This window comes from Coregonus lavaretus, assembly GCF_964263955.1.
Source record: "Coregonus lavaretus genome assembly, chromosome: 21".
In the NCBI taxonomy this organism is placed as follows: Eukaryota; Metazoa; Chordata; class Actinopteri; order Salmoniformes; family Salmonidae; genus Coregonus; species Coregonus lavaretus.
Genome location: NC_140008.1, coordinates 25,703,898 through 25,727,044, shown reverse-complemented (window position 1 = coordinate 25,727,044; position 23,147 = coordinate 25,703,898). Strand labels below are relative to the sequence as shown.

General features: G+C 40.9%; 1 protein-coding gene across 2 annotated transcripts; it reads left to right on the top strand.

Moving 5' to 3' along the window:
* Positions 1-1,479: 1,479 nt before the first annotated feature.
* Positions 1,480-22,026, top strand: LOC311148538 (protein-glutamine gamma-glutamyltransferase K-like). 2 transcript variants are annotated; one of them, XM_084185519.1, is made up of 14 exons: positions 1,480-1,657; positions 10,281-10,561; positions 14,429-14,620; positions 16,813-17,064; positions 17,685-17,803; positions 17,933-18,040; positions 18,197-18,374; positions 18,495-18,633; positions 18,778-18,970; positions 19,102-19,255; positions 19,403-19,687; positions 19,803-19,963; positions 20,115-20,251; positions 20,887-22,026. In XM_084185519.1, exons 2-14 carry the CDS (start codon positions 10,282-10,284, stop codon positions 21,029-21,031), a joined length of 2,343 nt encoding a protein of 780 aa, XP_084041645.1. In that variant the 5' UTR covers positions 1,480-1,657; position 10,281; the 3' UTR covers positions 21,032-22,026. The 2 variants fall into 2 exon arrangements, with proteins under 2 accessions (XP_084041645.1, XP_084041646.1); XM_084185520.1 differs by having other exon boundaries at positions 1,481-1,657; positions 10,281-10,549.
* The last annotated feature ends 1,121 nt before the right edge of the window (positions 22,027-23,147 follow it).

Genomic DNA, 23,147 nt, shown 5'->3' with positions numbered 1-23,147 from the left:
TAAACTGTTTTCTAGTGACATTTATTTGGATACATCCATAACAATGAGCGATTTCACCTGGCATCGAACATTTGCTCACTTGTCAGGACACTGTTGTTCAGAGGAGCTAGCCAACAACACAGCTAACACAATCACTTCAAACTGAAGCTGGAAAGACTGCAAACTAGCTGCACTGTTTCGTTGTACCTTTTTGCAATTGACATTTTTTTGTATATATCCATAAAAATGATGCCAGCTGATTCATGATTTCGACTGGCTGAGAAACGCTGCCTGCCTGTCTGTCTGCCTTGTCCTGACTCCCAACACGTTCATTACTATGGGACAGCTGGAGATCGAATTTGAGTATTGAAACAATGTTGCAAATGTTGGAGAGACAGACAGCAAGGTTTATACAAATCTCCGCTGTTGAAAACAAAATGTTAGTCTAAAATAAATGTGAGATAATGTCTAGATGCTTTTTATAGTGGAGATCAAGTTTATAAATTGCTTGGCAGGGTCTAATGAGACAGTGGATTGCACAGTCAGATGGAACACAGTAAATAGGCATTTTAACTTCATAGACTTAGCCGGTGGTAACTTGTGGAAGAGACACCGGCTGGAATGCGATTTTAACCAATCAGCATTCAGGATTAGACCCACCCATTGTATAATACAAAAACAAATACCTTAATTCAAACAACTAACACTGTTTTTTTTCCCTCCGACATCATTGCACACACGATAAAACAGAAGAGTATTTTTATTACGTTGCTGGATGCTCATCTCCTCCTTTTCAAAAACAAGAACAAATGTGCCTGGGACGACCAGTGGCGCTGTTTCACCTTTTTGGGATCTCAGTTTTAAGGTCTGAAAGGCATTTGCCCATTGGGCAAGTCAGGAGTATATTTGGGTTGGCCAAAGATTATGATCACTTGCCCAAAAATGTAAAGTAGCTTTTTTCACATACACACAGGGGAGGAACAAGAAGGACCAGACTACTGGAATTATTTGCATTTTGTTTGTTATCAGTAAAAAAAAAACACTTACACACAAAAATGTACAATGAAGCCAACTAAAAGTATTCCCAGTCATATGGGAAAATGCTGGGTAACCGCTCCCATATGTATGTATGAACCAGTCCATGTTCTCTCCATATGCCTTGGGAAGACTTTTAGTTGGCTTTAATTTCACTGACATTTATACATAATAATGGTGAAATGCAAGTTACAAAAAATGTGAAGCATCAAGTTATAAGATATCGCACTGTCCTGTGATAGGGGCTATGTCACCAAATTTGGAATAATTTGTCTTGACTTGTTTAGACAGCACAGTGGTATGGAAGCCTAACTGGTTCAACTACTACATTCATGTGAGCAGTCTCAAGATTGATTCCCTGTGTGTAAAGAAACATGACTTTTCCTCCCCTTATGAGGAGGCGAGGAAGGTGTGTCTACTGCCTCACAATCTTGAGTTTAAAAGGTCTCTCGAAGACGATATACTAACAGTAGTTCAACACAGCGTGAAGACCGCACTTTCTGTGAAGAAGAGAAGACGCGCACCGCATACCAGGGCAATATTATTTTGAACCTGCTTACCTGGCTGTTCAGTCAGACAAGGGCTGCCAGGTGATTCAACAAACACTTTAACCCATCGGAGAACTCACCACATAGATTACAAAGTAAGTGCATATCTATAAATGCCTATAATTGACATCATGATTCATTAATTGATTTAATTTAATTCTCATTAGGATTGAATATTTTCCCGTTGATTTACAAATGTTCCTTCCCGAGAATAAATCACTTTTCTCCCGGCTAACCCGGGATTTCCCGCCAAAATTGGAAATGTCATTCAAAAGCATATAAAGTATAAACATAGGACTATGTTTGGATTTGATTAGATCTTTGATAGAAAATTCAAACCTGATGCTACCTGAGCCTGATGAGCCATACATTAAATACATTTTATGAGCCCAACATTAAAGAAATGTAATGAGCCCAAGCCCAAATGATTGTGCCGTTATCCAATATAGGCCTATGATTACACAGGACAGAAAAATATAAAAGCCCATAGATGGGTAAATAAGTGAAACACTCCAGTATACTAATCTTTTTGAGTGTGAACTGTTTTACTGCATTGTATTATACTGTATTATATGGACTGGAAATACGCACCTCGTTCAAACCATGATAAAGCTGGGAGAGAACATGCGATCCTGGTGCAGTACATGCGGCCTACAAAATTACAAGTATAGACTAGCGAATTAGATTTTAATTTTGAAATATAATAAGGCCTATTTGTATAATTATAGGCTGATACATATATACCTTTCATAATATTTCCCCTAATATTATTAGCCTACCTCCTCTTTATCTCTCTATTGTTGCTTCATTCCTTCATCGCATTCAACAGTTAAATGAAATACGTTTCGTTGTCCTTATATTCATCATTCTAATGACATGCTTGAATAAAATAAGACTATAATTAGATGCAGATGGCTTTCACTTCTCTTCACTGAAGATTGAATGGTTATGGGTCTGAATAAATAACTGCTATAGCATTCCGCCAAAATTATGTACAGCAAGTCTAGCTTTTCCTGCATGGGACTCCAAGAGCTAAGGAGTGTTTTTTAAGGAGAGTGGCCAGCGGAGCACAGGTGCGTGCGTATTGCGCAAGAGACAGAGGCTATAAATTAGAAGCTTATTGTGCATGACCTATCATTCATTAGCTAAATATAAGGCTAATCTATTGTCCATTGCTCAAGTTTCTTGGCCCAAGCAAGTCTCTTCTTATTATTGGTGTCCTTTAGTAGTGGTTTCTTTGCAGCAATTCGACCATGAAGGCCTGATTCACATAGTCTCCTCTGAACAGTTGATGTTAAGATGTGTCTGTTACTTGAACTCTGTGAAGCATTTATTTGGGCTGCAATCTGAGGTGCAGTTAATTGCCAATTTCTGAGGCTGGTAACTCTAATGAACTTATCCTCTGTAGCAGATGTAACTCTGGGTCTTCCTTTCCTGTGGCGGTCCTCATGAGAGCCAGTTTAATCATAGCGCTTGATGGTTTTTGCGACTACACTTGAAGAAACTTTCAAAGTTCTTGACATTTTCTGTATTGACTGACCTTCATGTCTTAAAGTAATGATGGACTGTCGTTTCTCTTTGCTTATTTGAGCTGTTCTTGCCATAATATGTACTTGGTCTACCTTGTCACAACACAACTGATTGGCTCAAACGCATTAAGAAGGAAATAAATTCCACAAATGAACTTTTAAGAAGGCACACCTGTTAATTGAAATGCATTCCAGGTGACTACCTCATGAAGCTGGTTGAGAGAATGCCAAGAGTGTGCAAAGCTGTCATCAAGCCAAACGGTGGCTACTTTGAAGAATCTCAAATATAAAATATATTTGGATTTGTTTAACACTTTTTTGGTTACTACATGATTCCATATGTGTTATTTCATAGTTTTGATGTCTTCACTATTATTCTACAATGTAGAAAATAGTAAAAATAAAGAAAAACCCTTGAATGAGTAGGTGTGTCCAAACTTTTGACTGGTACTGTATATCTTGAAAATGATTATCTATTTTGTATGCAATTTGAATGGAATTGATGGAGAGAGAGAAAGACTGCGAGGGAGTGCTAACGGGTGCGCTGATTTAAAGCAACGATATTTGAGTGATAGGCTGTTTTAAATCTCTGCAGCTGCAAAAGATAAATAAAACATCTTTACAATTCAAAAATAAGGTGACCCCCAAAAGCCAGATGGAGATGTTTACATTTAGACGCAAAAGTCACCCAGTAAAATACTACTTGAGTAAAAGTCGAAAAGTATTTGGTTTTAAATATACTTAAGTATCAAAGTAAAAATAAAAGTATAAATAATTTCTAATTCCTTATATTAAGCAAACCAGATGGCACAATTTTATTGTATTTTGTAAATTTACTGATAGCACTCTCCAAAACTCAGAGATACAGTAATTTACAAACGAAGCATTCCTGAGTCCGCCAGATCAGAGGCAGTAGGGATGAGCAGGGATGTTTTCTTGATAAGTGCATGAATTGGACCATTTTCCTGTTCTGCTAAGTATTCAGGGGAAATGTATGAGGTAAAAACTAGATAATTTTATTTAGGAATGTAGTGAAGTAAAAGTAAAAGTAGTCAAAAATATAAATAGTAAAGTAAAGTACAGATACCCCAAAAAACCTTCAGAGATTCCTGTTTTTCTACAGTCAAAGACTACGATAGCCCAAGGCTGTTGACAACCAAAGTAGCCATGACTGCCATTGTTTAACATAGCAGTCAACCTATTTCCTGTAGTCTCAAAATTATTAAACGTTTTGTTTCTTGTAATAAAGTTGTCCTCAAACGGAGCACACTTTGTTAATAACATGTATTAAATCATATAAAATAGTGTCATTCAAATAAATTGACTCACCCAAATCAGAATACCTGATGTATCAACTAGGCTATGGTTTCTACCTGAGCACATGGAACGTGGTAATAGCCTGCAATTCACACATCCCATGTAGATGGTGAATATTGTCATAACTCTTGGTGCTTGGCCCCTCTTTCCCGCCAAACATTCCTTTGTTTATTAAGCACTGCAGTGTGAACTAGGCGGTGACTCCACTTCCATCAGCGGCATCATTTCTGTTGACAGTTAAGACACTTTTTTAGAACCCAGCGTGAACCGTCAGGATTAGCCCATTGGTTGTTGAACGCACCCCATGTCTTTGGTCAGGGTTCACACGTGATTGGCTGCTGACAAAGTAACAAACACCCTTGAACTAATTTGTTTGGCCAATCAATTAGTGACCCTGCATCCTACCGCTGGCTGAAGCTAAGCAGGGTCGGTCCTGGTCAGTCCCTGGATGAGAGACCAGATGCTGCTGGAAGTGGTGTTGGAGGGCCAGTAGAAGGCATTTTTTTATCTGGTCTAAGGATATCCCAATGCCCCAGGGATGGGACATTAAACAGGTGTCCTGACTCTCTGTGGTCACTAAAGATCCCATGGCACTTATCGGAAGAGTAGGGGTGTTAACCCCAGTGTCCTGGCTAAATTGCCAATCTAGACCTCACACCATCATGGCCACCTAATCCTACCCAGCTTCCAATTGGCTCATTCATCCCCCTTCTCTCCCTGTAACTATTCCCCAGGTCATTGCTGTAAATGAGAATGTGTTCTTAGTCAATTTACCTGGTAAATTTTTTAAAAGGTCAATAAAAGTGTAACAGCTGTCAAACAGTTAAACAGTGTCAAATAGACCAGCAATGTTATAACAAATGTATTCGTCTACATTGAAAAACATTGTAATTCAAAGAATAGACAGACAGATTTTCACAGAACAGAAAGGGTGTGACTAAGGAAAAGGACACAACAAATAAACAGTATAACAGGGTGTGGTAATAAACTAGATTATTTTATGTGTCCTTATTGTATGATTTCGTGCCTGTGTGTCATTATAATGGATTGGTCTGTTATTTTGAGACCTGCCTTATTTAATTCCTCATTTGAAAAGCCTGTTTTCTGCAGTATTATATCAGAAAAGTAATAACAAAGACACAAATAATTCAAGCACTTGTAGGCATGAGTTCACTCACACGGATACACCTCACCAGCCTACATTACTTGACCTATACAGTATGACTATTTCAACCTACCTCTTCAGTCCCACCCTCATCTCAATTAAATACATACATCTACCATATCAATACATACATCTACTACACTACATCCACCACAGACTGTAGCTGTATCCAAGCCTGAGGGCAAACCCTATCAACAGTGACTGCAGTATGTAATCAAGTCTACTAGGCGAGGTGTTCAGGTCATGGAAGACTGCTCTAACACAGTAGTATCAGAAACAGGCTTCAACAGTGTACATTATGTATCAGTCAGTCTAGCCATGCCTAACCCACAGGAGACTGAAACATGCTCACATTCACGTGCAGCACTTTCACTCCTGGCAGATTAGATGGGGAGTATATTCTTTCAGAGCTGACTTGGTTTAAGATGTTGGCAAACATGTTTTCATGAGTGGTTTGATGAACATGAAAACGATGTAAACCATAAGTCACCAGATCTCAACCCATTTGAACACTTATGGGAGATTCTGGAGCGGCGCCTGAGACAGCATTTTCCACCACCAACATAACACTAAATGATGAAATGTCTCATGGAAGAATGGTGTCGCATCCCTCCAATAGAGTTCCAGACACATGCCAAGGCACATTGAAGCTGTTCTGGCTCGTGGTAGCCCAACACCCTGTTAAGACACTTTATGTTGGTGTTTCCTTAATCTTGGCAGTTACCTGTATACGAGTGTGTGTCCGTGTGTCTTTGATGGTTTATGTGTGTGTGTGTGTGTGTGTGTGTATTGCATGCATATCATGTTTGTGAATGTACAGTATTTGCATATATTTATGTGTATGCAGCATGTGTCAGTTATATTTGCACTATTTAGGCATTTCCAATTTTAGTTAGACTGTTCCTATATCCCACTATTTTACTTGTTCACACATCTCAGCAGTTGCGCAATTTCTATTGTGAACTCAAAGTCAGTGGAATGTTTTTACACCCTCTCTCCCTCCCATGGTTGTTCTTAAGTCTGAGGTCACAAGTGTTAGGTTTAACAGTGATGATGAAGAAACATTCCTTTCTCTCTCCGTCTATAATTTAGCCTCAATCTCTCCACTCCTTTCTTTGATTCTCCTCATTGGCATGTACATAAGGAATGAGGTGGCCGGGCGTCTTTAAAAGCCCAGTGCTTTTTATGTGTATTTCCACACTATGAGGTTGGAATAATACTGTAAAATTGTGAAAATTATGATAATGCCCTTTTAGTGTAAGAGCCGTTTGAAAACACAGCCTGAAATTTCAGCCTGTTTTGGTGGTATGGAGTTTTGGCCTGCCTGGTGACATTAGTTAATACACCAATAATCAAGAGTTTAAAACCTCTCTGCCAATAACAACTAGCTTTCAGTTTTCCCCTCCCAGACAGTCCTAGCAAAATTCTTGCTTGAGAAATTGCTCTTTGCTAAGAAGCTTTTTTTGTAAATTTTTGACCACTTTAATTGAAAACAATACCCGTAAGGTACTCACCTCTAGAGTCCAAGCCCTAAGCTAACATATGGAATTGTTTTTAAATGGTCATATCAAGGATCATTTAGCTATTTGATTTTGAATTTTAAGACCCCTTAAGGTATCAAAAAAATATATTAAACAAATATTGGATGAAACATTGAATTTGGCATTACTGCTATTAGCCAATAGAAACTTATTGAATAACAATTTCACTACATGGAACAACAGATAGTAAAAAAAAAAAATCAAAAGGAAGTTTGTTCTGAAGTGTCTGTCCTATATCTGATAAATATAAGAATGATCAGAAAACTATTTTAATCTTTTAGACATGTACAGTTGAAGTCGGAAGTTTACATACACCTTAGCCAAATACATTTAAACTCAGTTTTTCACAATTCCTGACATTTAATCCTAGTACAAATTCCCTGTCTTAGGTCAGTTAGGATCACCACTTTATTTTAAGAATGGGAAATGTCAGAATAATAGTAGAGAGAATGATTTATTTCAGCTTTTATTTCATTCATCACATTCACAGTGGGTCAGAAGTTTACATACACTCAATTAGTATTTGGTAGCATTGCCTTTAAATTGTTTAACTTGGGTCAAACGTTTCGGGTAGCCTTCTACAAGCTTCCCACAATAAGTTGGGTGAATTTTGGCCCATTCCTCCTGACAGAGCTGGTGTAACTGAGTCAGGTTTGTAGGCCTCCTTGCTCGCACACACTTTTTCAGTTCTGCCCACACATTTTCTATAGGATTGATGTCAGGGCTTTGTGATGGCCACTCCAATACCTTGACTTTGTTGCCATTTTGCCACAACTTTGGAAGTATGCTTGGGGTCATTATCCATTTGGAAGACCCATTTGCGACCAAGCTTTAACTTCCTGACTGATGTCTTGATAAGTTGCTTCAATATATCCACATAATTTTCCTTCCTCATGATGCCATCTATTTTGTGAAGTGCACCAGTCCCGCCTGCAGCAAAGCACCCCCACAGCATGATGCTGCCACCCCCGTGCTTCACGGTTGGGATGGTGTTCTTCGGCTTGCAAGCATCCCCATTTTTCCTCCAAACGTAGCGATGGTCATTATTGCCAAACAGTTCTATTTGTGTTTAATCAGACCAGAGGACATTTCTCCAAAAAGTACGATCATTGTCCCGATGTGCAGTTGCAAACCGTAGTCTGGCTTTTTTATGGCGGTTTTGGAGCAGTGGCTTCTTCCTTGCTGAGCAGCCTTTCAGGTTATTTCGATATAGGACTCGTTTTACTGTGGTTATAGATACTTTTGTACCTGTTTCCTCCAGCATCTTCACAAGGTCCTTTGCTGTTGTTCTTGGATTGATTTGCACTTTTCGCACCAAAGTACGTTCATCTCTAGGAGACAGAACGCGTCTCCTTCCTGAGCGGTATGACGGCTGTGTGGTCCCATGGTGTTTATACTTGCGTACTATTGTTTGTACAGATGAATGTGGTACCTTCAGGTGTTTGGAAATTGCTCTCAAGGATGAACCAGACTTGTGGAGGTCTACAAATTTTTTTCTGAGATCTTAGCTGATTTCTTTTCATTTTCACATGATGTCAAGCAAAGAGGCACTGAGTTTGAAGGTAGGCCTTGAAATACATCCACAGGTACACCTCCAATTGACACAAATGATGTCAATTAGCCTATCAGAAGCTTTCTAAAGCCATGACATCATTTTCTGGAATTTTCCAAGTTGTTTAAAGGCACAGTCAACTTAGAGGATGTAAACTTCTGACCCACTGGAATTGTGATACAGTGAATTATAAGTGAAATAATCTGTCTGTAAACAATTGTTGGAAAAATTACTTGTGTCATGCACAAAGTAGATGTCCTAACCGACTTGCCAAAAGTATAGTTTGTTAACAAGAAATTTGAGGAGTGGTTGAAGAACGAGTTTTAATGACTCCAACCTAAGTGTATGTAAACTTCCGACTTCAACTGTAATTATCCCCTTAATTTAGGCACTAAAGTATCTCCATATATACTTCCATTCCTTTTTTAAACTGGTACCGGGACCTTCAGATGAGTCTTGAGGCTTGTGGGCATCCTAGAACAAAACGACACCATCGTGTTCATGAGAGTCCCATCTTTCAATAGAGTGATCATAATATACTGCACAAAAATATAAATGCAACATGCAACAATTCCAACGATTTTACTGAGTTACAGTTCATATAAGGATATCAGTCAATTGAAATCAATAAATTAGGCCCTAATCTATGGATTTCATATGACTGGGCAGGGGCGCAGCCATGGGTGGCCCTGGGAGGGCATAGGCCCACCCACTTGGGAGCCAGGCCCACCCACTGCGGAGCCAATCAGAATGAGTTATTCTCCACAAAAGGGCTTTATTACAGACAGAAATACTCCTCAGATTCATCAGCTATCCGTGTGGCTGGTTTCAGACGATCCTGCAGGTGAAGAAGCCTGGGATGTGAAGGTCCTGGGCTGGCGAGGTTACATGTGGTTTGCGGTTGTGAGGCTGGTTGGACATACTGCCAAATTCTCTAAAACGACGTTGGAGGCGGCAATTCTCTGGCAACAGCTCTGGTGGACATTCCTGCAGTCAGCATGCCAATTGCACGCTCCCTCAAAACTTGAGACATCTCTGTAATTGTGTTGTTTGACAAAACTGCACATTTTAGAGTGGCCTTTTATTGTCCCCAGCACAAGGTGCACCTGTGTAATGATCATGCTGTTTAATCAGCTTCTTGATATACAACACCTGTCAGGTAGATGGATTATCTTGGCTAAGGAGAAATGCTCATTAACTGGGATATAAACAAATTTGTGCACAAACTTTGAGAGAAATAAGCTTTTTGTGCTTCTGGAAAATATCTGGGATATTTTATTTCAGCTCATGAAACATGGGACCAACACTTTACAGGGGGTTAAATATAAAGGAGTTGGATGAAAGAGAGTGGAAGAAGAGGAGTTTATGGGAGAGACTGGACACATAATTTAGGAGTGGTATTAATATCTTGATATGATCACAAGTAATGAGTATACCATAGCTTTAATTCACTCATTAGATGAGAGGACTACATTTGATTTGTGATGGACACTGGCCAATTATAATGACAGCTGTTCAAAATGTTATCGGATGGATCTGGAATGAGGATAGAGTTCTAAGCACAAGCAAAGTGACAACAATACATGCCCCTCTCTGTTTTCTTTTGATTCTCAGGATGCCTGTCGAAACACCGTCAGTCAGACACACGTCTACAGTTGGTCGCTTCCCATCAGTCACACTGGGATTGGGGAAAGATGAGCCTGGGAAGGAGGAGCCAGAGGAGAACACAGAGGAAGGGGGGTGTCGACAATGGTTACGTAAGATCTGTCCTTGTTGCTGTCAAAGACAGAGCGATGATGATGACATCACAGATAAGGTCGTCACAGGGATTGTTGATGTAGACAAGCTTGTTGGGAATGATGACAAGCCAGTCACTAATGGAAGTAAGCTTGAAGGTAATTTACACTTTTAAAAATACCATACAGCCGCTAGTGAAAGTCTACACACCCCTTGCACAGTCTTTACATTTTGCTGCCTTAAAATTAAATCTAAAAAGGGCTTCAATTGGATTTCCTTCCTACCTATCTACACAACCTAATCCACATTTTCAAAGTGAAAGAAAAATAGTCAAAAACCTTCTGAATTAATAAAGAATGAAGATGTATTGATTGCGTATGTCTTCACACCCCAGGACTGAGACTGGACCATTCAGGAACACTCTCCACCTCTTGGAAATCCATTTAGGTGTCTATTTGTCATTAACATTTGTGTAACTGTCCCTTTAAAAATAAAACTCTTTCCCAGGGTTAGGTTTTCAGAAGACTGAATATTTATTTAATTTTTACATGTGCTTTTCTCCATTCATATTTATTTTGGATTATGCCCATAACATGATTCTGCCACCACACTAATTGAAAATACAGAGGATTAACAACATTGCATTCACTCCCCTTATGGAATAAACACGTGATCTGTGATCTTATGTGAAGTTAACCTCTTAAGGATCGGACCCTTTTTAAAATTTTCGCCTAAAATGACATACCCAAATCGAACTGCCTGTAGCTCAGGACCTGAAGCAAGGATATGGATATTCTTGATACCATTTGAAAGGAAACACTTTGAAGTTTGTGGAAATGTGAAATTAATGTAGGATAATATAACACATTAGATCTGGTAAAATATATATATATTTTTAATCATCTTTGAAATGCAAGAGAAAGGCCACAATATAATATTGCAGTTTAGGCGCAATTTAGATATTGACCACTAGATGGCAGCAGTGTGTGTACAACGTTTCAGATTAATCCACTGAAGCGTTGCAATACTGGACAATTTTGTATCAAGTCTTCCCAAATGTGCCAAAATGGTCAATTGATACATTTTCAAGTACATAACTATAGAGAACATACAAAAATGATATGGTAATACAAAATGTAAGTTTACACACTCCCAGGAATGTCATACATGATTGATCATTAGCTTATACAATAACTTTCACACATCTAGATGGCCTTGCGGGGTGCGTGTGGAGCCAGAGACAGCAAGAGTTCAAACTATAGAACCCAGTTCCTACATTTGAATATAAAAATGGATTTTATCAAACAAAACTATGCTACATTTTATCTCTGGGACCCTCAGGATGACAAATCAGAGCAAGATTACTGAATGTAAGTACATTATTTACCTTCAGAGGTGAATGTATCAAACCAGTTGCCGTGATACATTTTGTTTTTGTTGTGCACTCTCCTCAAACAATAGCATGGTATTATTTCACTGTAATAGCTACTACAGTGCAGTTAGATTAACAAGAATGTAAGCTTTCTGCCAATATAAGACATGTCTATGTCCTGGAAAGTTTGCTGTTACTTACCACAGTCATGCTAATCACATTAGCGCACGTTAGCTCAACCGTCCCATACGCAGGACACCGATACCGCAGAGGTTAATATGATAGCATGTGACAACATGTAAAGCAACATGTGATAACATGAAACTACACATGTGAAAACGTGATCACATGTGAAGTGTTCCAAAAATACATGTTTTCACATGATTTCACATGACATTTCATGTGGAATCATGTGATTTTCCACGTGTGAAATCATGTGGTTTTTCTGTAAGGGTCCAAATTACTGGCCTGCATGACAAAGTGAAAAGAAGGAATCCTGTGTTAAAAAATCCACCCCAAATCATCCATTCTGCTTGCAACAAGGCCATTAAGTAATTCTGCAAGACAATACGGCAAAGAAATGTACTTTTTGGCCTAAATAAAAAATACAGGTTTGGATCAAATTCAATACAACACAATACAGAGTAAAAGCCTCTGTATTTTCAAGTATTGTGGTGGCACCATCATGTAACCGGTATGCTTGTCACCGGCAGGGACTTGGGAGTTTGTCAGGATCAAAAATAAATATGAAAGGAGCTAAGCCCAGGTAAAAAGTTAGAGGAAAACTCGCCACAGTCTACTGAAAACATAACCCTGGGATAGAGTTTTCTTTTTCAGTGGGACAATTACTCACATTTTAATACCAAAGACACACCAGAATGGCTTTCCAATAGGTTTTGAGTGTCCCTGAGTGGTCCAGTCTCATTCCTGACTTAAATTAGCTTGAAAATCAGAGACACGGTTTGAATATTGATGTCCTTGAATTATTCTCAACCAAATTTACTGAGCTTGAGCAATTGTGACAAAAACAATGGACATATGTTGACCTAACAGTTGTGCAAAGTTGGTAGAATCTTATTCAAAATGATTTACAGCTGTAATGGCTGGCAAAGGTGCTTCCACCAAGGATACTAAACAAAAATATAAACGCAACATGTCATGTGAAACCATACATACAAAAAGCTTATTTCTCTCAAAGTTTGTGCATACATTTGATTACATCCCTGTTAGTGAGCATTTCTCCTTTGCCAAGATAATCCATCCACCTGACAGGTGTGGCATATCAAGAAGCTGATTAAACAGCATGATCATTGCACAAGTGCACGTTGGGCCACTCTAAAATGTGCAGTTTTGTCACACAACACAATACCACAGATGTCTCAAGTTTTGAGGGAGTGTGCAATTGACATGCTGACTGCAGGAATGTCCACCAGAGATTTTGCCTGAGAATTCAATGTTAGTTTCTCTACCATACGTTGTTTTAGAGAATTTGGCAGTACGTCCAACCGGCCTCACAACCACAGACCACGTGTAACCACGCCAGCCCAGGACCTCCACATCCAGCTTCTTCACCTGCGGGATGGTCTGAGACAAGCCACCAGGACCGGTGATGAAACTGTGGGTTTGCACAACCAAAGAATTACTGCACAAACTGTCAGAAACCAGCTCAGGGAAGCTAATCTGCGTGCTCATTGTCCTCACCAGGGTCTTGACCTGACTGTAGTCCGGCATCGTAACCGACTTCAGTGGGAAAATGCTCACCTTTGATGGCCACTGGCACGCTGGAGAAGTGTGCTCTTCGCGGATGAATTCTGGTTTCAATTGTATGCCGTCATGTGGGCGAGCGGTTTGCTGATGTCAACATTGTGAACAGAGTGCCCCATGGTGGCGGTGGGGTTAAAGCATGGGCAGGCATACACTACGGACAAAGAACATAATTGCATTTTATCAATGGCAATATCAATGCACAGAGATACCGTGACGAGATCCTAAAGCTCATTGTCGTGCCATTCATTGAGCATGTTTGGGATGTTCTGGATCGAGGTGTACGACAGCGGGTTCCATTTCCCACCAATATTCAGCAACTTCGCACAGCCATTGAAGAGGAGTGGGACAACATTCCACAGGCCACAATCAACAGCCTGATCAACTCTATGCGAAGGAGATGTGTCTCACTGCATGAGGCAAATGGTCACACCAGATACTGACTGGTTTTCTGATCCATGCCCCTACCTTTTTTTTAAGGTATCTGTGACCAACAGATGCATATCTGTATTCCCAGTGATGTGAAATCCATAGATTAGGGCCCAATTTATTTCATTCAATTGACTGATTTCCTTATATGAACTGTAACTCTATATATAACTATATTTTTGTTCAGTGTATTAACTCTGGGGTGTGAAGACACGCAATCATGACATCTTCGTATTCTTTTTACATGTATTATTCATTTGGAACATTTTAGATCATTTTCTTTCACTTAAAAAATGTGGAGTAGGTTGTGTAGATCTGTAATTTTTTTTACATTTATATTTCATTTCAAGGCAGCAAAATGTGAGCACTGTACTTCATTGTTACTACGCAAGACAATTGTGACATTTTTGACAGAATGGTTGACTTTAATATGACCTTCCCTCTCTCCCTGTTGTCTCAGAGATTTTGTTGAGGGTGAGGTCGATAGACCTGATGAAAACCAAGAAAGGTCAGAATCGCATGGAGCATCACACAGACCGTTACTACGGTGATGACCTCATCATCCGCAGGGGTCAGATCTTCATGATGTGGCTTGACCTCTCACGACCTTACAATCCCAACACGGACAGACTCCACCTGGAGCTTAGGACAGGTCAGTGAGACATTCTGCTGAATCATGAATGGTTACAATGACTCAAAAACGGCCTACCCTGTCCACCTGATTCGAAGCCATAGGGCTAACGAATAAGTGCACATGATAACAGTAAGCCCTTTGTAACCAATCATGGGAACTGACTGAGTAACTAAGTGGTTGTGTGTTTTTGTTTACAGGCATGAGTTTGCGTGTGTGTCAGTGTTAAAGTGTTTGTGTGTGCTTGTGTCTTGGAACGGCCCTGTGCCTGCACCATGTTTTGGTGTGGTTTGTGGCAAGCCTCCAGTGTTTTACAGGAGCCTGCCACTCTCACAGTCCTGCCCAAATCCCCTCTTTCCACTGACAATTCACTCCTACCATAAACAGCTTCGCCACCAACCAACCCACCAACTAATTTCACCATGCCCTTTCAGCTTCTAGATTGTAATATTTATCTTAGAGATTCATTGAATATGAGTGTGTACTATATGAGGAGATGTGTCTTATCTTGCTGGGTGGAAGCCAGTGTATTAACAGACAAACAGCAAATCACCATCTGAGCCATGCTGGTATTTATAGAACAGCAACATGCAGGACAGATACTCTATGGATCTTCAGAATGAGTGTACTGCAGGTGGATTGTAGATGTGTGTGTGTGGTGTGTGTTTGAGGATGAGAATGTTGCTCTGCTTGTTTTCGCAAACACACCCTGTTAACACCTTGGGTGTGGTCACCAATCTGGCAACATGAGGCAACATATGTGTGTGACAAGTTTTATTACCAAATGAAATACCTGTTTATTTTTTATTTTTTTTATTTCACCTTTATTTAACCAGGTAAGCCAGTTGAGAACAGGTTCTCATTTACAACTGCGACCTGGCCAAGATAAAGCAAAGCAGTGCAATAAAAACAACACAGAGTTACATATGGGGTAAAAAACATAAAGTCAAAAATACAACAGAAAATATATATACAGTGTGTGCAAATGTAGCAAGTTATGGAGGTAAGGCAATAAATAGGCTATAGTGCAAAATAATTACAATAGTATTAACACTGGAATGCTAGATGTGCAAGAGATTGTGTGCAAATAGAGATACTGGGGTGCAAAAGAGCAAAATAAATAACAATATAGGGATGAGGTAGTTGGGTGGGCTAATTTCAGATGGGCTGTGTACAGGTGCAGTGATCGGTAAGGTGCTCTGACAACTGATGCTTAAAGTTATTGAGGGAGATAAGAGTCTCCAGCTTCAGAGATTTTTGCAATTCGTTCCAGTCATTGGCAGCAGAGAACTGGAAGGAATGGCGGCCAAAGGAGGTGTTGGCTTTGGGAATGACCAGTGAGATATACCTGCTGGAGCGCAGACTACGGGTGGGTGCTGCTATGGTGACCAATGAGCTAAGATAAGGCGGGGATTTGCCTAGCAGTGATTTATAGATGGCCTGGAGCCAGTGGGTTTGACGACGAACATGTAGTGAGGACCAGCCAACAAGAGCGTACAGGTCACAGTGGTGGGTAGTGTATGGGGCTTTGGAGACAAAACGGATGGCACTGTGATAGACTACATCCAATTTGCTGAGTAGAGTGTTGGAGGCTATTTTGTAAATGACATCGCCGAAGTCAAGGATCGGTAGGATAGTCAGTTTTACGAGGGCATGTTTGGCAGCATGAGTGAAGGAGGCTTTGTTGCGAAATAGGAAGCCGATTCTAGATTTAACTTTGGATTGGAGATTCTTTATGTGAGTCTGGAAGTTGAGTTTACAGTCTAACCAGACACCTAGGTATTTGTAGTTGTCCACATACTCTAGGTCAGACCCGTCGAGAGTGGTGATTCTAGTCGGGTGGGCGGGTGCCAGCAGCGTTCGATTGAAAAGCATGCATTTAGTTTTACTAGTGTTTAAGAGCAGTTGGAGGCTACTGAAGGAGTGTTGTATGGCATTGAAGCTCGTTTGGAGGTTTGTTTACACAGTGTCCAATGAAGGGCCAGATGTATACAAAATGGTGTCGTCTGCGTAGAGGTGGATCTGAGAGTCACCAGCAGCAAGAGCGACATCAGCAGTGCTGCCAACAAAGAAACTTCATCTTATGTTTTTCCTGACAGCAATGAATGAAAAAATGCAGCTAAAATAGGAGTAAGAGAAATTGCAAGACAGAATTTCACCATATTTTGTTCTTATGATACTGAATAATATTTGTGTGTGTCTGTCTGGGATAGGACCCTTGCCTACAGTGGCAAAGGGCACCCATGTCATCATCCCATTGGTTGAGGAGCTGGAGGATGACCGTTGGGAGGCCAAGATTGTGCAACGGGACGGCAATAGGCTCAAGCTGTCCGTCAACTCCCTGCCCACAGCCGTGATTGGCCGATATCAGCTCACCGTGGCAACGCAAAGCCCGAAGGGGGAGGCCACATCTACACATGACCCTGGGAATGACATCTGCATGCTGTTTAACCCCTGGTGTGAAGGTGAGAGAGAGAGAGAGAGAGAGAGAGAGAGAGAGAGAGAGAGAGAGAGAGAGAGAGAGAGAGAGAGAGAGAGAGAGAGAGAGAGAGAGAGAGAGAGAGAGAGAGAGAGAGAGAGAGAGAGAGAGAGAGAGAGAGAGAGAGAGAGAGAGAGAGAGAGAGAGAGAGAGAGAGAGAGAGAGAGAGAGAGAGAGAGAGAAGGAATAAGTACATTAGTCAATACAAAGAGAGCTTGTCCCTGTCCTCAGCCAACCCTACACTCTTAGAAAAAAGGGTTCCAAAAGGGTTCATCGGCTGTCCCCATAGGATAACCCTTTTTAGTTCCAGGTAGAACCCTCTGTCGAAATGATTCTACATGGACCTCAAAGGGGTTCTACCTGGACCAAAAAGGTTCTACCTGGAACCAAAACTAGTTATTCAAAGGGTTCTCCTATGGGGACAGCCGAATAACCTTTTTAGATTTTAGATTCTATTCTTCTTTTAGATTCACCGTTTATTTTCTAAGAGTGTAAGCTCAGAGACTCTCCATAGTCTTCACCCTCATTTCAGGCTGATGACATCACACATTGGAATTGTTTTCCTTTTGAACAACTGGATCTAACCTCTCTCTCCCTCTCCGTCAGATGACACAGTGTACATGGACGATAGCGATGAGAAGAACGAGTATATCCTGAATGATGTTGGAAGGCTCTACTATGGCACAGAGAATCAAATTGGTTCAAGAACGTGGAACTATGGACAGGTGAAGGAACATGAAGATTGTCAGTCAGTTGATGGGAAAATGGCCTGAGTAGGACAGACCTAACTAACTTATTTCTATCATTGCCCCTGCTTCTCTCTCTCCTTCCATCTCTCCCTCTCTATTTCTCAGTTTGATAAGGGGATCCTGGATGCCTGTCTTTATGTTTTGGAGAAGAGTGCGACGCCCCCTTCAGGCTGGGGAGACTCTGTCAACGTGGTACGAGTCATATCAGCCATGGTGAGTCCTCCTCGCAAACACAGGGCATACACTTTAAAACCTCACAATATCACCTCTAACCTCACCTAAGCCCAACCAATGTCCAACCAAACTGGCACCTCATTATTCCGACTCTAAACTGAATCCAAAGTGAACCCGTACTCTCCTTTATCCCAGATCAACTCCCCAGATGACGGGGGGGTCCTGGAGGGGAACTGGTCAGGGAACTATGTGGGCGGGACTTCCCCTACAGCCTGGAGTGGCAGTGTGGACATCCTGAAGAAGTACCATAAGGACGGAGGCACACCGGTCAGATATGGCCAGTGCTGGATCTTCTCTGGGGTCACCACCACAGGTTAGCAGTGTTTGTGTGTTTTTATGTCTTTGGTTAAATCAAAGGACTTATCTGAGGGAAACTTGAGTGCCATGCTGCTATGCATTGACCCCTAACCTCTCACCCTCCAATCTCTTCCAGTGTTGAGGTGTTTGGGCATTCCCTCCCGTAGTGTGTCCAACTTCAACTCCGCCCACGACACAGATCGCTCCTTGACATTAGACATGTACTTCGATGAGAAGTTGGAGTCTATAGATCACCTCAACTCTGACTCAATGTGGTGAGTAGAATACAGTCATACTCTCTGACTCATGGTATCTCATTCAGTACTACATCATCTTAGTCATGTCATCACACACCACTTATGTAAATACAATGTGCATTTACTAGATTACATCTATGTTATAACCCATTCCTGCTTTAGGAACTTCCATGTGTGGAACGACTGTTGGATGGCTCGTCCAGACTTGCCACCAGGTTATGGCGGCTGGCAGGTAGTAGACTCCACCCCCCAGGAGACCAGCCTGGGCACCTACTGCTGTGGCCCCGCCTCCGTCAATGCCATCCGTAACGGACAAGTGTTCCTGAAACATGACTCACCATTCGTCTTTGCCGAGGTGGGTCTCTAGTGTGTCTTCCCCCTTCCTTTCTCTCAGATGCACAGTGATGACCTCACTTGCCCCTAGTCTCAGATGTCTTCCATCTCAACCATCTCCATCTCTCGCTCTCTGCTGTACCTGTACTGTAGGTGAACAGTGATAAGATCTACTGGCAGAGGAACCTGAATGGCACCTTCACCCAGATCCACAGTGAGAAGAACGCAGTGGGCCACTGTATCAGCACCAAGGCCGTGGGCTCTGACGAACGCAACGATATCACACACCTTTACAAGTACCCAGAAGGTAGCTTCACATAGCTGTGCAAACATTAACCAACACTGGGTAGCATTGCATATCATAGTTTTATTGCATACCTATAAAAGCAGACTCCTGTATAAGCACCCAGTGGTTAATATCTATTTAATTCATTCTTATTGTTATTCTCTCCAGGCACAGAGGAGGAACGCATCGCTGTGGAGACTGCCAGTCGCTATGGCTCCAAACCAGATACCTACTCCTCTCCCATCGCTCAGGATGTATCCATAGAAGTGACCATGGATGGGGAGGGGCCACGCATGGGGGGAGATGCAGAACTGTCCATCGTCATGCGCAACGCTAGTTCTCTACCACGCACTATCAACCTCCACAGCCAGGTGGCAGTCATGTACTACACTGGTGTGCTCAAGGCTACTGTCAAGAAGGACCAAATTCCTGTGGAGCTGCTACCAAATGAAGGTGAGCTACTGGGAATGTCTTGTGTTATATATATCAGTGACGTTCAGTCAGACATTGTTATTCATTGCATGCCCAGGTTTTTCTCATCCCTAATCCTGCCCCCCTCTCCTAACAGTGAAGACCCTGGAGTGGATCCTTCAGTACCAGCACTACCAGGACCAGCTGGTGGACCAGGCTGCTCTGATGCTGACCCTGTCGGGCAGGGTCAGTGAGACACAGCAGGTTCTGGCCACTCAGTTCAGCTTCCGCCTCCGCACCCCTGACCTCATCATTAAGGTAAGCAGAAACATAATTAATTAATATATCCATAAATCTTATCCACAGCATCTATCTGTGTGTCTGTCTGCCCATCTGAATATTGTCTGTTGTCAACATAATCCAGAGATGTTCTGTAATGATAAGGTTTCCCTATACTTGTCCCTCCTAGCCGGTAGGGGAGGCTGTGGTGGGTAAAAAGATGGCGGCTGAGATCTCCTTCACCAACCCTCTGCCATGCACACTGAAAGGAGTGGTGTTCCGTGTGGAGGGGCTGGGCCTGCAGAGTGTTCGACAGATCGCTGTTGGGTGAGAAATGTTCACATACATTCTGCTTGCCATATCTCTGTCACTCCATTCATCACATGGGCATATACAAATGTCCTGTGACCAGGGTTGTGGTCAAATCCAATGTAATTTAATTGGAACGCTAGATATTTACATTTCCCAGTCAAGGGAATTAATGCACATAATATCAACAAATTTACTGTAGGATTAGTTTTTTATCATTTAAACCTGTATTCCTATATTTCCAGTATAGCTAGGGTGTCTGAAGTGGGACATGATCAGCCTGAAAGCCTGAGGGAATTGAATTCAAATTGGAATTTGTGGAATTGTTGGGGATAATATTGAATTGGGAATTACATTTTGGGAATTTACCTAACATTGGAATTCAGAGGAATTTAATAATCTCTGAATTCAAAGACTGACCTGGAATTTGAATTGAATTAAATGGAATTTACAGGGAGAGAGAATTTAATTAGAATGTAATTTGTGAAATTGACCCCAACCCTGACTGTAACATCAACTAAACATGCCTATGAGTTCATCTGAACACAGCATCAGTCTGTATTTCACTATACTCTCTGTGGTTCATGTAGTCAATCTTCCTTCATGTTATGAACAAGCACAGTTCTAAGTGTCTCTCTCATCTCCTCTCTCAGTGACGTGGCCAGTCACTCCTCTGTGGTTCAGACGGAGGTCTTTGTCCCCAGCCTGCCTGGACCCAGGAAACTGTTGGCTTCACTGGACTGTAAACAGCTCACACAGGTTCATGGTGTTGCTGACATCAACGTGAAGGAGATATAAGTCTTCGGACACCATAGACCTCTCTTGGTCTGCTTGACTATTGAGGCATAATCACTACGGAGGTTAGCAGAAATCATCTCCCTCCCTCTCCCCCCTAACACTGGTGTTGCTGTTGAGTCCATTATGATGTTCGAAAGTACAGTTTAAGCTTGAGATACAGGAAAACCATACACCATGCAAGACAAGCATTTTCAATAGTCATATTGTTACATATTTTTCCATTCCCCCCTCTCAATATCAGACTGGACCTGTATAATGTGCCTTGAAAAGTGCCTAAACAAATGATTGCAGCCCTTACAAGAGTAATATTAGGACCTGAAGCATACCTACTGAACAGAGCACCAGTTAGTTATATGACACATGGGAACAACGTTTGTTCAGCATACTGTACAGTACAGCAATAATACTGTATACAGAATGTGTGGCTTGTTATATTGGCAGAGCATTGGCAGAACATATATATATATACACATCTTTGACACCACCAGATTTATCTCAGCTATTATTTTTCTAACACTTATTAAAAGGGGTATGTGTTAACTTACACTCTACAATTATCTAATACTATGGTGTTATTAACTTATAAACATTGTTATGGATTTGAAGAGATCAGTTATTTCAAACACATATCCATGCTTATGCACTACTTGTGGTGTGAATGTCTAAAAGTCTTTCTATGTGAACTGGATGAACAAGTCAGTATTAGGAAGTCAAGTTAAATCTGCTCCATCACATGCTTTTTGGATCCAGGTTTTGTATTAACATCAGATGTGCTGTTATTTTGCACTTCTAAATATCAGCTCAATATTAACTACACAATTAGCTCTGAACTAAATTAAGCACCCAAGGTAGTGGTTTATGACAAAATTATGAAATGGCAGCTACACACATACTTATTTTTCACAAACAGCATAGAATCTGTAAATGCTTTAATAGTGTATTATATTTCTGTGCTATTTAATTTTTATACTATGTGAGTAAATTAATTTCACTTCAATACTTTGTCCTTATTCTGTGTGTGTGTGTGTGTGTGTGTGTGTGTGTGTGTGTGTGTGTGTGTGTGTGTTTGAGAGAGAGAGAGCGAGCGAGCGAGGGAGTACATGTTATGAAATAGTTGATATTTTAATGATGTAAGTGTTCAGTTTGACATCATGAAAATTATGAACACACACAAACCACTCCCTCATACACATACAGTACCAGTTAAAAGTTGACACACCTACTCATTCCAGGATGTTTCTTTATTTTTATTATTTTCTACGTTGTAAAATAATAGTGAAGACATCAAAACTATGAAATAACACATATGGAATCATGTAGAAACCAAAAAAGTGTTAAACAAATCAAAATGTATTTTATATTTGAGATTCTTCAAAGTAGCCACCGTTTGGCTTGATGACAGCTTTGCACACTCTTGGCATTCTCTCAACCAGCTTCATGAGTTAGTCACCTGGAATGCATTTCAATTAACTGTGTGCCTTCTTAAAAGTTAATTTGTGGAATTTATTTCCTTCTTAATGTGTTTGAGGCAATCAGTTGTGTTGTGACAAGGTAGGGGTGGTATACAGAAGATAGCCCTATTTGGTAAAAGACCAAGTCCATTTTATGGCAAGAACAGCTCAAATAAGCAAAGAGAAACGACAGTCCATTATTACTTTAAGACATGAAGGTCAGTCAGTCCGGAAAATGTCAAGAACATTGAACGTTTCTTGAAGTGCAGTTGCAAAAACCATCAAGCGCTATGATGAAACTGTCTCTCATGAGGACCGCCACAGGAAAGGATGACCCTGAGTTACCTTTGCTGCAGAGGATAAGTTCATTAGAGTTACCAGCCTCAGAAATCAGCAATTAACTGCACCTCAGATTGCACCTCACAGAGTTAAAGTAACAGATACATCTCAACATCAACTGTTCAGAGGAGACTGCGTGAATCAGACCTTCATGGTCAAATTGCTGCAAATAAACCACAATTAAAGGAAACCAATAAGAAGAAGAAACTTGATTGGGCCAAGAAACAAGAGCAATGGACATTAGACCGATGGAAATCTGTCCTTTGGTCTGATGAGTCCAAATTTGAGATTTCTGGTTCCAAACGCTATGTCTTTGTGAGACGCAG